The sequence below is a fragment of the Podarcis cretensis genome, assembly GCF_951804945.1.
Source record: "Podarcis cretensis genome assembly, chromosome: 8".
In the NCBI taxonomy this organism is placed as follows: domain Eukaryota; kingdom Metazoa; phylum Chordata; class Lepidosauria; order Squamata; family Lacertidae; genus Podarcis; species Podarcis cretensis.
Window position 1 is genome coordinate 60,590,979 of NC_137177.1, and position 14,686 is coordinate 60,605,664.

The 14,686-nt window shown below is 44.9% G+C and overlaps 1 protein-coding gene across 2 annotated transcripts in view; it reads right to left on the reverse strand.

The window, feature by feature from the left end:
- The window catches only part of LONP2 (lon peptidase 2, peroxisomal), a 51,275-nt gene that overhangs the window by 5,182 nt on the left and 31,407 nt on the right, over positions 1–14,686 (reverse strand). For both annotated transcript variants that reach the window (XM_079988778.1, XM_079988777.1), the window contains exons 12-13: positions 4,256–4,398; positions 597–804 (exon numbers count right to left, since the gene is read on the reverse strand). In XM_079988778.1, coding sequence (XP_079844904.1) covers positions 597–804; positions 4,256–4,398 — 351 coding nt within the window. The remainder of the gene's footprint in view (positions 1–596; positions 805–4,255; positions 4,399–14,686) is intronic.

The following is a 14,686-nucleotide window of genomic DNA, read 5'->3' on the forward strand; positions in this document are numbered from 1 at the left end:
GTTTCAAAATATACAGTACTAATTCAATTCCAAGCACTCTTAAAGATCAAACCCTTGCCCAAAAGAGAAATTTAAAAAGAAAAGCTTCTGTTTTACATTGGGCTGCTATAAGGCTCTGTGGGTTAACCAAAGTGGTGCATTAAGATATTTAATATAATAAAATGGAGACATGTCAGCGCCTTTCTTAGCCAGCCTACTGTGTTTCCAGCCTGCTAATCATAAGCCTGATTTTAACTGGTAAAGGGTTGGTAAAGTTGGGACAGACTGCCCTGTTTGTTCTCTGCCAGTTCTTCTTATGGGTAAAAAGTAGGCTAGTAAAAAACTGTGCAGGCTTATTTACATGAGGTGTGCTGAGGCCCAAACCTGGGACCTTTTCCATGCAAAGCACTTGCTCCCCCACTACTCAACAGTCTCCTTTTGCAACTTGCCCCAAGCTAAAAATGCCTTCCACCAAAAATGTATGGTGTCTGCCAGAGGCTTGATGGCCTCCACTTCTATAGTCCGAGGCAGGCAGCAAAAGCCAGACATGTTCAAAACCTATTCTATGCATGCATGAAGCATGCACCAGATCTTTCCATTCATGCCTTCTCACATACCATTTGTCAGTAGGTATTTCTTTGCGTTGCTGCGCAGCCAGCTGATGGCAAGATGTGCCGACTCCTTCATGACATCGCCCAGCTGCCCGGTCAGAGTCAGCTGGCCTTCCCCATCCATGCGGCTGGCTTCTACAAACATGATCTCCCCTCCTAAAGGAGTCCAAGCCAAACCTATTGCTACGCCGGGTTGATTCAGCCGCTCGGACACCTGAAAGAAAGAAGCACAGTATTTCTATTGAAAAGGACAGCTCGGCGCCGAAAATAAGGCTCCCGCTTGAAATAGGTCTTCTGATTTCAGTACTGCAGAAAGGCCAAGATGGGTTTCTCCGAATGACCCTAATAAGTGGTTTCATGTAAATGTTAAATAGCATAAGCATGGGTGAAGCTGCCCTCCCCAATCAATGAAAATACATAGCAAACTAAGGTTCTGCTCCCCTAACAAAAGGTCAGCCCCCCTGACAAAAGCTAAAGAGCATCTTGAACTGAGCCCAGAAACAAAAAGGGAGCCAGCAGAGACAGTATGCCCATGCTATTAGATAATTATTGATAATTAATTGATAATTATCAGAAATGGTCCTAGTTCACAGGCATTCTGGACAAGCTTCTAGGAACATTCCTAAAAGGATTACAGGAGGGAATCTCAGAAATGACTTCTGCTTATTGAGTTCTGCTTATTATTGGGTACAAAATAACAATAATAATAATAAATTTTTATTTATACCTCGCCCTTCCCAGCCAGAACCCGGCTCAGGGTGGCTAACACCAATAAAATTACAATAAAATGTAATAGAAGGGGGGGGACAGTTAATTAAAATACGGGTTAAAATACAATTTAAAATGCAGCCTCATTTTAGTAGTAGCCCATAAATCAAAACCATAAGGGGAGGGAAACATAAGGGTTAGACTGAGTCCAAACCAAAGGCCAGGCGGAACAGCTCCGTCTTGCAGGCCCTGTGGAAAGATGTCAACACTTTTGCAGCATGGATCATTTCCAGAATCCTAGCTTTTAACAAACAAAGCAAGCAAAACTTCAAGTGAAATGTTACCCTTTCACTACACACATTAATATTTTCCGGCTACACATATTTTTTCTTCCCTGCATCAGACCAAGGAAGCTAAGGACTGAAACACCACTGACAACAGCTTTCTGAAAGGGTGGAGTTGCAAACATATACTCTGAGGAAAGTTTCCTAAGGCTAGGGTGCATGTGGGTGGGGGCTTAAAATGGGTGCTTAATAGAGCAGAGAATAGAGTACTGTTTTTTTGTGTGTGTTTTTGTAACTGCAAAAATGAGTTAAAGTTTTTTGAAGTTGGCAGATGGAACTTTTCATTTATGCAGCAACCCAGAGATCTACCCTGTTCTTCAGTTTCTCCAAGTAAGGAAAGGTCAGCTCTTATACCTTCAACTTTAACTGCTATACAGGAAGATGCTTTTTAAAAAGTGCTCTATCAAACCTTCACATGGGCCATCTAGCCAAAGCTAAGTGCCTTTCCATCTCCCTGAATTAATGGGAGAGTTCTACAGAACTCAATGGGATTCAGAAGTGTTCCAACTCTGGTAGGTAGTGTCTGTACCCACAGAACTTCAACTGGCCCAGGAAGTTGTTGTACAGCTAGCTGTGAGACTGTTGACTGAGGCTGGTTGAATAGAACACATCTCACTTACAGAGCATCACTGCCTAATAGTTTGTCTCCAAGTACAATTTGAAGTGCTGGCTTAAAACCATTTAAGTCCCATATGGTTTAGGGTGTAGATATACGAAGGGCAACCTACTCCCAAATATTGAAGCCATATTTAGAGGCTCCCTGCTGCACACTTCTGAGACAAAGGGCCTTTTCAGTGGTGGCACCTCAACTGTGGACTTCTCTGTGAAATTCTCTCCCCAGAAGGGCACACCTATTGCCAAGTCTTGTGTCCTTGTAGCACCAAGTGAAGACTTTCTTATCCACCCAGACAATTCTATCTTAAAAGTTTAGTGTTAATGCTGCAGACAAACACCCCGCTCTGATTTTTAACCCGTTTTCTGTTCTGCCACACATATGAGAAGTTTAGCTTCCAAATGGTGGGATGAGCTGCCACTGAATGCTCAGAGGAATCCATTGTTGTAAACCTAAGGCAGCATTTTTCAAGCAAAGTGCTAGGTGAGTCAGCCTTACCCCCTAAGTCAGGAGTAAAGCCTGTGGCTTCCCAGCTGCTGTTGGGACCCCCATCAGCCCTAACCAGCATGGCTGATGGTTAGGAAGAATGGGAGTTGGGCTCCAGCAACATCTGGAGGACCACAGGTTTCCAACTCCTGTCCTAACCTACAGCTTCCAGGTTGTCAACAGTCCTATACACCTGCTGTTTCCAGTGGCCATTAAGCAGCCCAGGATGCATCAACAGTGCTGTAAAGAAAACATAGCAGTTGGGTCCAGGGCAGCAGCAGCCCTATGGAGCAGCAGAGACAGATGTGAGAAGAGGCAGGCCACAGGGTGTTCCTAGGCACACAAAGGGGTTTCGCATTTCAGGAAACCATCATGAGTTAATCATCCTCAGCCAGCACTGAGCCATCTCTCTTGAGAGAGGCAAAAGGGTGCTTTAGATATACACACTCAGACTCTGCCAGGATCGGATTTCGAAATTCCAGCGAGTGACATGTATCCGTCTGGGGTGTGCCATATTCTGATTCCACCAAAAGAGGTTTTGACTCTAAAAGCGAACTGTGACTTTGGAACAGCTGATTGAATTGATTCTTTCCAAAGCACCCTCGCTTATGAGATTATAGGCCTAACTTCTCTCTAATATATATATTCATTTGAAAAGGGCCTTCCCCTTCCGGAAGGGCCAGTCAATTCAATTACGGGAGGTTTTCAATTTCTCTCTGCCGGGCCTCCTCGAGCTGAGCGCTGACATGTGACTGGCCTTTGCAGGGTCTTGATTTCCAGCTAGTTATTGATGGCAGAGCGAAGGTTAGAGGTGAGGCTTTCTGAGCCGGGGGGTGGGGTGGGGAGGGAGAGAGGCCCCACTGCAGACTGCAGCAAAGAAAAACAAATGGAACCAATCTGGAATGTTTTTCACAGAGACGGAAGTTCAGCGCTCCTCGCTGCAGAGAGAAGGGCAGCAGCAGCTTAAGAAGAAAGAAACCCCTTCAAGCATGCCAAAGCCTTACTTCTTTTATGAGGCTGCCATCCGGTAATCTTGGCCCCTGGATGTGGCCAGATCCTGGTGACAAAATCGCAAGGAAAAACCCCCCAATGGTTCAAAGTTGCACACACAGCTACTGGAGGTTTGACATTCCATCCCTAGGTCCTAATTTTTTTACTGGCCTTATAAGACCTACAGTTCAGTGGGAGCTACCTGCTACTGCATGTAATAAGAGGGGTTTTACCCTTGCGCCTGAACAGAGCTCAGAGGCTTCAGATGTAGTCTGGATGTAACCAAGTAGCTTCTGGAAGAGCTTAGATTTCGTGCCACTAGCATAAGGTGGAGAACAGCAGGCCTGGGACCCAAATTCAGGCCCCACCCCAGCCTTTCTATCTGGCCCATGGGACTCTCCCCAGAAGTCCCTTCCCAACCTGGCTGTTCTGAAGGTGGGGAAGCAAGCAAACCACCACCAAAAACTAATTTATACAAGCTACAAAATAAAAAAGAGCAAAGATAGAAAATAGTCAATAATTACCTCCAGTTCGTACATTGGTGGCCCAAGAATGTCCTTCAAGGCATCTAAGTCAATTAGAATGGGCATTTCAGGTGGTAGAGCCAGATCGGCAGTGTCGCTGAGAGAATCAGGTTTCGCATCTTCCGCAACATGCTCTCTACACTCTTAAGGTTAGAAAAAAGGTCACTTCACAGGTATGATCAAAAGAAACATTTGCCGGCAACTTCTAGAGCAGGCATAGGCAAACTCGGCCCCCCAGCTGTTTTGGGACTACAATTCCCATCATTCCTGACCACTGTTCCTGTTAGCTAGGGATGATGGGAGTTGTAGTCCCAAAACATCTGGAAGGCCGAGTTTGCCTATGCCTGTTCTAGAGAGAATCTTGACTGGCTCCACTAAATGGATGGGCAACCACTTGATGGAGCTACTCCTAAGGATCAATGATTCAGTCACATCACTTAACACAGCTACACACACACACCCAACCATTGTAGGGAAGATGCATCTTCTCTCAAACACATATGCGTCCAAATGTGTGCGCATGAAGACTGTGCAGAGTGCGCAGCCTGCCACTTCTCCCACAGCAGCTGGTGAGGTGCAAGTGAACACAAAGCTGTTTTACACCAAGTCAAGACCACTGTTCTCATTGAGTCTATTACCATCCACTTTGATGAGCAGCGGCTCTTCAGGGTACATAAGGCAGGAGTCTTTGTCAACGCTTGCTACCTGATCCTCCTTTAACTGCTATTGAGCATGGGACCTTTGGCATGCAAAGTATGTGTTCTGCCACACAGCAATAGTCTCTCCCTGACGTATGTTTTGAAGAATAGATAACACATTGTAGGAGATTTTAAGTTCTTCGAGAAAAGAAGTGGAGAACCTTTGCCCCTGTTGCTGGACCAACTTCCCTGCTCCTTGCCCCCACTGGTTGGGGTGATGGGAATTGGGAATCCAACAACACTTCTGTGTGTGTCACAAGCCCCCCCCCCCATGTTCTAGGTCGATATTTTTAATCAAAAGAACAAACACGTTCTTTGTTTTTAAATCAACAAAGGAGAGAATATAAGTCCATGAGGAAGACCCTATGGGAAAAAGAAGCAGCTAAGTGGTTGGGCACATGACTATGCTTGCAAAAGCCCCCAGATTCAGCCCTGACATCTCCAGGTAGAGTTGGGTAGATGAAGAGCTGCTGCCAGTATGTGTAGACCAGGATAGACAATGTGCGTTGTTGTACTCCAATGCTCACCAGCCCCAACCAGCATGGAAGTTCTAGTCTAACAACATCTGCAGGACCCCACATTCGCTTCTCCCTGCCTAGACAATAATGAGATAGATGCACTAAGGATCTGTAGAACAAAGTTTCCTGTGTTCTTAGACCAATAGAGCCAAGATGGGAAACCTGTGGCCTTCCAAATGTTGTTGGATTCCAACTCCCATTAGTCATCTCCAGCATGGCCAATGGTCATGACCAATGGAGCAGGAGTCTGACCACATCTTGAGAGCCACAGGTCCTCCACCACTGCAGCATAGCACACAGAGTGAGTAGAGTCTACAGCAAGGGGTACTGGCAGCAGGAGGCACACTTTGCACATGGATCCTTAGAATGACAGAATGTATGTTACTACTGTGTCCCGCAGTGTCCCTCATCAGTACAATGGTGGAAGGCATGGGAAGGAAAAGTGCGCAACGAAAGACACCAGTGCATACATAACAACATAGGAATACTCTCCAGCATTTTGCCGGAAGACTTAAGAAGCTAGTTTATTTGGAAAACCCATACATGCCTACTCAACCATTAAGATAGGAGGAATTAGCACTGTTGCAGGTGTTACATAATACCCATTCCGCATTTATAAGAAATCAATCTTTTAGTGTGGCAGCACCTACACTCTGGAACTCCTGGTCTATTGACGTCACGCAAGCATTTCACTGTATTCTTTTTGGCGCCCACTAAAATAATTTTTGTTAGGCAAGCCTACCCAGACATGTAGAATGTTGACATAAGTCTTAATCTGTTTTTAGTTTATTGCTGGTTTTACACCAAGAGTTGTTTCTAATGATATTCTCATTCTTTAACTCTCTTTGTAAACTGCTTTGAGGGTTTTCTTTTTTTTTTACAATCAAGCAGTGTATAAATTTTATGAAATAAAAATAAATAAATAAGAAACTAAAAGCATACAGGAAACTATTCATATTTTAACTGGGACTTAGTCCAGTTTTATTTCAAACTGCTCACTCTGCAGACAGCAGTTGGCAACATGGGAGACTTGTAAATGATTCTCTCCTGAATTTCTGAGGGGCATCTGTCCTATTGAGAAAAACACATTTCTTTCTTTCTATTTTTTGCTTTATACTCAGATAACCCAATTAGGAAGGCCTGTTTCATAATACGTCGCAGTGACAAACAACAGTGTCCCGTCTTTCGGCAGAAATTTATTCCACTCTCTGACCCCCTCCCCTACTGCCCCAAATCTGATGCAACACAAAATTTGCAACTTTGCATACCAAGTTGTGCAATTACAGCTAGCCTTGTAGTTTCTGCTTCAAATAATAAGCTCTCTTAGCTCATTCTGATTACAATAGAACACAGGCCGGACTGAAGCATCAAATAATCAGATTGGCGTTTGTTACATAAACAGACAAACCTCACAAGAGGCTACAGAACCAAGCAGGCTGAAGCATAGTAATAAAAAAAATATCACCTACAAAATAGGTTGGCTTCTTTTAAATTAGAAAGATAACAACTAGATTAAAAAGGTATGATGTTAAGATTTCACAAGAGTCCAGTGAGGGCAGAAGGAGACGATCGTAAATTGTCCATTGAACTAAATTTGGTCCTGAATGGATCTGTCCACGAGGAAGGCTTGGATAGGACATCTTTCAGAGGGATGGGGAACCTGTGGCCCCTTCCACATGTTGATGGACTTGAACTCCCATCACCTCTGACCATTGGCCATGCTGGGGGGCCTGATGGGAGCTGGAGTCCCAAGACAACTGGAGGGTCTCAGGTTCCCCATCCTAAACTGTGTGGGGCTTTTGGTCTGAAGGGAGCCTAAAGAATCTTCTCAGCAGATTTGGGCTAGGAGAGTCTTGTCTTTGAGGGTCCCAGTTAGCTGTGGGGACCTGCACTTGGATATGGTACTTCCACAGCCTGTGTTGCTAGGAAAGAGGGGCAAATACTGTGACCCAGCTTCTTGGAGGAAGCCCCACTGAGCTCTGTGGGACTGACTGCCAAACATGCAAGCACAGGCTTGGGGAGCAAACTTAAGACAGTATGTATAGTTTGGGGGGGTTGACTGGGTTCCCTTCCTCCAGTCCCATTCAGCATTCCAGGAGTTGCATTCCATGAACATCTGGAAGGCACCAGCTTGCCTGCCCCTGCTGTTGATATTACTCCTTTACACAGAGTGTTTGGGACACAAGCTCTACTCTTACCCAACTCCTTGCCATTTTAGTGGGCCCAGCACCAGATACTTTTCTGGGCAGATTGTGCCAGTAGACTTCAACTTTTGCAACAGGGCAGAGTGAGGATTCTTTTGCCTTCCAGATACTGTCAGACTCCCATCATCTCCGATTGCTGCCCACGCTGGCAGGGCTGACGGGTCTTTGAGTTCAACAACATCTGGAGGGCCACAAGTTCCCTTCCCCTGCTTTATAAGCGGTGGGAGGGGGGCTTGGAGAGAAAAGAAAAGGTGCCAGAGACTGGGGGCCCCATCCAAGTGCTACATTTTTGCTGACATTCCTTTAAGTGTGTTAACCACAGTGCAGCTTTATTCAAAGCTCACAGCTGCCTGCAGCCGTACACCTTGGGATTTGCTCTCATCAGATTTTCGTTAATGTTTCTGCAGCAAGATTGGCTGAAGTTGAACCCTGTGCTCTTTAGAAGGGAAAGGGGGGAGAAAGCCCCAAGGCAAATAAGAGAGACTGGCTACTTTTTGTTAAAAGCCCAGGTGTTTTAAAGCCACATGCTTGCTATGCAAACAAATGAATTTAATAATAAAAAATGAGATCCCGGGATTTTATACCCTTCTCATAAAATTCCACATTTTAGCCGAAACAGACCTGAGACTGACAGCACTTTAAAATCCTAAATATGAGGCAGTGTGGGTTATTAAGAATGGTACCTAACTCGCTAGAAGATTTTTGCCTGGAATTCATGCTTTTCAGATTTCCTTTCAAATTAGTCGGGTCAAAAACACGATTGCAACAAATAATTCAGATCTATATAGTAACTACTTTGTTATATTTCTCTGGCACACCAAACAGGGAATCTCATTTCGTTAACTTTTTGTTTTAGTCATGCAATGCTAAGGGTAGTTTGTGATATGAGGGATCTGGCATTTGGCCGGCTTGGAAATCCTAACACTCTCATTCATCTAGGTCAGGGGTGGGTCCTCCAGATATTGCTGGACTACAGCCCCCTCCCCCATCACCCCTAACCACTGGCCATGGTGGCTGGAGCTGGCGGGAGTTGGAAGACTATAGATTAGCTACCCCACCCCAGGGCCTGCTTCACACCATCTGATTTTAGGTAGCTGAACCCACTTCATCCTTGGATTTATCAGGGTTAAATGAAAGTAATGATGATAAATTCCACACCTTACATTTTGATAATGTAGCTTAAATAGTAAAAAAATATGATATTTTCAAAAGAAAAGAAAGAAAACGTTGTTGTTGTTGTTGTTTAGTCGTTTAGTCGTGTCTGACTCTTTGTGACCCCATGGACCAGAGCATGCCAGGCACTCCTGTCTTCCACCCGCAGTTTGGTCAAACTCATGCTGGTAGCTTCGAGAACACTGTCCAATTAGAATCATAGAATTATAGAGTTTGAAAGGAACCCCTGCGCAATGCAGGAATTCTGCCTAAAGCTGTCTCTGGGGTGATGCTCTGAATTCTGCGCTACACAATTTAAAGTGTGCCATTTGTCCAGTTTCCTGACCTCTCTATCATTTCCTTTTAGGAGAAGGACAGGCACTGTATGAGAAGTCAGGCAACCTCTATTTGAGCTTGAATACTGTATGATGATATTTTGAGAGTCTCTTACAGAAACTGCAAGGTTTGGCCCCTGCAACTGGGGGCCTGAGTTGAAGGCTTCCTACCAACTACGTGGTACAGACTGTTGGGTGGGTGGGCTTGATAAATCTCCTGGCTTTTGGCTGCTAGGTCATCGAAGACTGAAGAAACTGAAATGTCGCCAAGGACCCAACAAGTCACAATACATGGCGGGTGGCTTGCATTGGGCTAGGTGTTTTGAAGCTGGGCAGGCCTGAGCAACGTTTTCCAAGACGGCTTGATTCATTACAGCTCCTTACAACTGCAGGGCTTGCGTGCTGCAAAGCATTTGCCCTCCTCCTCTGTCTCTCTTTTTTTTACAAAACAACCCACCTCCTTCTCGGGCTAAAGCAGTGCCATTCTAATTCCAGCGCAGCCAAACATCAAGCCCTTTCCCCATTTGTCAGGCTCTCTTTTATTTTGCATTGTTTTGCCTGCTGTCAATTTCAGGCCACACAAAGACAACTGTTCACAGATTAGGATTTCTGGGTTCTCTCCAGACAGCCAAAAAGGAAAAAAGAAAAAAGACAACCCTTAACAAACTGGAGTTTTACACCATTTGGAAGCACTCAGCTTGCTATGACTTTCCTAGCTGGCAGCGATTGCCAGCTCTAATTTTAACACTGTAAATAACTCCTTCGCTGGATTAGCTGGAATGCTGAAGACAGCCTCCCTTTTGTTCTGCGTTTAATAGTAAACAAGTCACTGTATCATGTGAAGGGAAGAGCTTCCAAACTGCTCTGCTAGAAACACAGGAAGCTGCCTGCCTCATAATGCTTCTGACCATTGATCCACGTTGCTCAGTGCTGTTGTCTACACTGTCTGGGAGTGGCTCTCTGGAGCTGCAGACAGGGAGTGTCTCCAAGCCCTACCTGGAGATGCTGGGAACTGAACCTGGGGCACCTTCTGCAAACAAAAAAGATACTCTACCACTGAGCTTTGGCCCTCTCTCTAGTAAAACTAGATAACTAAAATGTTATCCTTCCTCAAGTCACTAAGACTTCAGGGCTCTTAAACTGATTACCAGCACTACATGTGAGGTTTTTTTCTTTATGAAATATCTTAGTTTCTTTATCTTCTCTGGGGCTCCACATTTTAAACTAATTAACTGGATAGATTAATTACTTGTATTAAAAAAACCCACTGTAACAAAAATCAGTACATAGGCTACATAAAACCAAAAAAGTACAAATAATGGCATTCAGTAAAATCTTCTGAAAGCAGTTAGAAACAGAACAAAACTCTATCACCAATAAAACCAATCAATTACTCCATTTACATTATTTTTAAATGGACTAAAGAATCCCCAAACAAGCAACATACTTAAAAGGCAACGGTTTTAAAAATGGTTAATGTGCTTTAATATGCATGCTTCATCATAGAAGAGTCACTCTCTCATTCTCACCTAGGAGAAGATGCCTTTTTCTAAGATGACACCCATCTGTGACTTACACATCAAAGCAAGCATGTTTACCCACCTTCAAAACTTTTTTTTTTGTTATATGTAGATTTAATTTAATATTTGATTAACACATACTTTTTATTGACTAGGATTTCTTTAGAAAAGATGTAGCCCTTGCCTTGCATTATTGGAAAGCATGTGGGCATTCAATGAAATCTGAGATGACTGCAAAGATTAAACATATTTGAGGTTTTCCTGCCTCTCTCTTGGGAGTGCTAAAGAGTACACATACACGGGGATCCTCCAATGACAGCTTTCTGCAACTTAATACCAACCAAATTGTTTGGACTACAACTCCTATCAGCCTCAGCAAACATGACCTTTCAAGGGAAAGAACTGGCCTTTTTAAGCAGGGATGATGGAGCCAAAAAAAGCCACACAAACAACTTTTGACTCGAGCAAGGATGCACTAAAAAGGTTTGACAATAAGCATTCTGTATAGGTAGTATAGTTGTATCAGTTGAGACTATTTGTGCATTTACCTAGCCTCCAGTATCATCTATTCTGACAGTTAGGGAATCTCAGGTGGGAGGCCTGTTCCACTACTTGCTGCCAGATCTCCAGGCATGGCCAAACTTGGCCCTCCAGATGTTTTGGGACTACAACTCCCATCATCCCTAGCTAACAGGACCAGTGATCAGGGATGATGGGAATTGTAGTCCCAAAACATCTGGAGGGCCAAGTTTGGCCATGCCTGTAGACTGAACTTGGGACTTTTGTCATGCAAAGCACGTGTTCTGCCATTGAGCCATGATCCCTTCCAGAGTCCAGGCTGCAAGGGGAGAAATGTGATGGTGAATGCCGCTTACCAGAGCTAGGTCTTTATGTGCAGTTCTGGACTACAAGACCCAGCTATCAGATTCCCAGTCTGCTCTAGCAGGCACTTTGGTACCTGGGAAAAACCAAGCTCTGTCATGAGCTGTGACTTAATGTTCTCCGAGGCTCCAATGCACGCAGGGAACTTCAGATGAGCCTGCGCTTCACTTCAATTTTGGGAACACTAAAGAGAAGAGAACAGTGTGCGTAGCAAACTCCTGATACAGGAGCTCCAGCGTACAGGACAAAATTTTGAAAATCAGCATCACTCTCTTGAAGCAGCCCAGAATAGCAACATGGGCTACCAAATACCAAAAGGTTTTTACTGTATGCCTTACATAGGTCATCCTGCTGCTATGGATGTATGGCCTGTATTCAAAACAAATATATATATATATTAAGCACATCCACGGACTTGTTCCCACATGGGGAATTTTCTATTTTTTCCCTACCAGCTCCTACTATGAACTGGTTTTTTTGAAATACCCCTTGATTCTAAACAGAGGTTTGCCATGTGGTGGTGACAGACACAAGTCCAAATAGTTTGGGACCTTCTGGAATTAGTTGCATTGTTCTTTGACTCCTGGTTGAGGTATTCATAGAACTGAAGAGCTGGAAGAGACCCAAAGGGTCATTTAGTCCGACCCCCTGCAAGGTAGGAGTCACAGCTAAAGAACTCTGACAGATGGCCATTCAACCTTGATTTAAAAACCTCCAGTGAAGGAGAGTCCAGCACCATCCGAGGGAGTCCGCTCCACAGCTCTTACTGTCAGAAAGTTCTTTCTAAAGTTTAGTCAAAATCTCCTTCCTTGAAATTTGAAAACACTGTTTCGGGTCCTACCCTCTAGAGCAGCAGAAAACAATCCATCCTCCATGTGACAGCCCTTCAGATATTTGAGGGTGACGCAGGTGGCGCTGTGGGTTAAAGCCTCAGCGCCTAGGGCTTGCCGATCGAAAGGTCAGCGGTTCGAATCCCTGCGGCGGGGTGCGCTCCCGCTGCTCGGTCCCAGCGCCTGCCAACCTAGCAGTTCGAAAGCACCTCCGGGTGCAAGTAGATAAATAGGGACCGCTTACCAGCGGGAAGGTAAACGCGTTTCCGTGTGCGGCTCTGGCTCGCCAGAGCAGCGATGTCACGCTGGCCACGTGACCCGGAAGTGTCTCCGGACAGCGCTGGCCCCTGGCCTCTTAAGTGAGATGGGCGCACAACCCCAGAGTCTGTCAAGACTGGCCCGTACAGGCAGGGGTACCTTTACCTTTACCTTTTATCATTGCCAAAATACTTCTTGTTTTACATATCTTGTCTCCAGGCACATACAGGCAGCCCCTGGATGTCAGCTACATCCTTTCTTAAATTACAATAGTGCAGGGTTTCAGAATCTGAATGCACAAGCTATGTAAGATGTCGGTGGTACGTTATCTTTTTAAAAGGTGTATTAACTGTTCAATTTTATTTCTGATTATTAATAACAAAACAGTAAACAAAGGGCTGCTTTGGGGGGGGGGGAAGAGTATGAAAAGCTTGTACAGACATCTGGGTCTCCCCTGTTCTCAGATCTGAAAAAAAGAAATTGGCATAAAACCCTTAGCTGGCAATCACTGTATCAACAACTCAGCTGCCAATAGAGCCCCCGCCACAAGCTGTTAAAGAAACCTGGAAATGAGGTAAAAGTTCAAGGGCGTAAGGCTATTCTACACTGCACAGATGCCTCAAAAAACAGGCCTTTAAACTGCCATGTGGTAGGTAGAATGGTGAAGAGTTCTCCATAATGTCTTTTTGCTATCACCCAGACAAGAAGCGAGTGCTGGATGATCATATTTAAGTCTGCCAACCAACACAGAAGCATCTGACTCATCAGCAAGACTGCAGTCCCTGATTATGTTTGTTGTGTAGGCGGTTTATAGCAGGTATGCCCCATTGTAGTACTAATCGCCTCCTCCTTGACAACAGCACGTCGGTGATTTCATGCAAGCTTTTAAAGGATTTCTGAATGGCAGCATCATAACCCACAAGTAAATATCCACTGGAGTCAAAGGTAAATATCTACTGTCACTGATCACTTCTTGTTGCTTTCATTACTCTAGGTCAGGGATGAGGAACGTCAGGTCTGGGGCTCAGCTGGAGCCTGCCAGGCCTCTACCTAGCCCTCAGGACTCTCCCAAGCCACACCCCTCACTGCCCTGCTTCGCACCCTCAAGTGTTTTAGCCTGGCTAGAACGCATCCTTCAGTTCTGATCATGCCTCTTGCTTGTCTATACAGAAGACAGAGAGGGGTGTGTGACTGTGTGTAGGAAACTATCCCACTATACCAAGGTAAAATTCATATTCATTGCTCCACCTACTTTTGCCTCTGCACCCACCCACCACTGGCATGTGGCCCCTGAAAGGTTGCCCAGAAACAAATCTGGCCCTTGGGCTGAATAAGGTTCCCCACCCCTGCTCTATGCAGAAATCCTTTTGGTGCTACTGTTACAGGAAACGATCTGGCTACATTGCTCTGGCAAGAGGACTCAGGGCCTCTTTTTTCACATGACCGCATCACAGCATAGGTGATGCTTCTGTTATTGCTGGAACCTTATTCATCACACTGGAGGAGCCTGGCGATGCTGGTTTATCTGCATCCTTAACTGTTCCTTCCCATGTTATCTCCAAACTCCCAACATCACCCAAGCAGCAAAGGGTGACTGCTCAGGCTCTATAGTGTATTCAGGTGTTCAATGACTGCGGATAGCTCTCTGGAAACTCCTCTTTTTCTCCCTGCCTTTTTGGATAGCACTTGCTATGGGGGAACATAACAGGATACAGGACAGGAACAGCTTATCAAGGATGCTAGCCCCAAATTATTAACGGCTTCACAGTTCAAAACATGGTCTGAGCAGCCAGTCCTCACTGTGTGCCCATTTCTCAGCCACAAACTTGGCTTGAGTTTTCCTTTCTCCCCAGAGATGCACTGCAAATAATTCTATCGCTCATCATGAGCGATCGAAATGAAAAACACTACATATTTATTTCAGTCGAGGACAAAACATATGCAAATCTACAAACTTGGAAATGTTGACGGCCCCCTTCCTTGGGCAACCTTCCAAGCCAGAGAGCTGGCAAAGGCTTGCGACTGGCAGAAGGA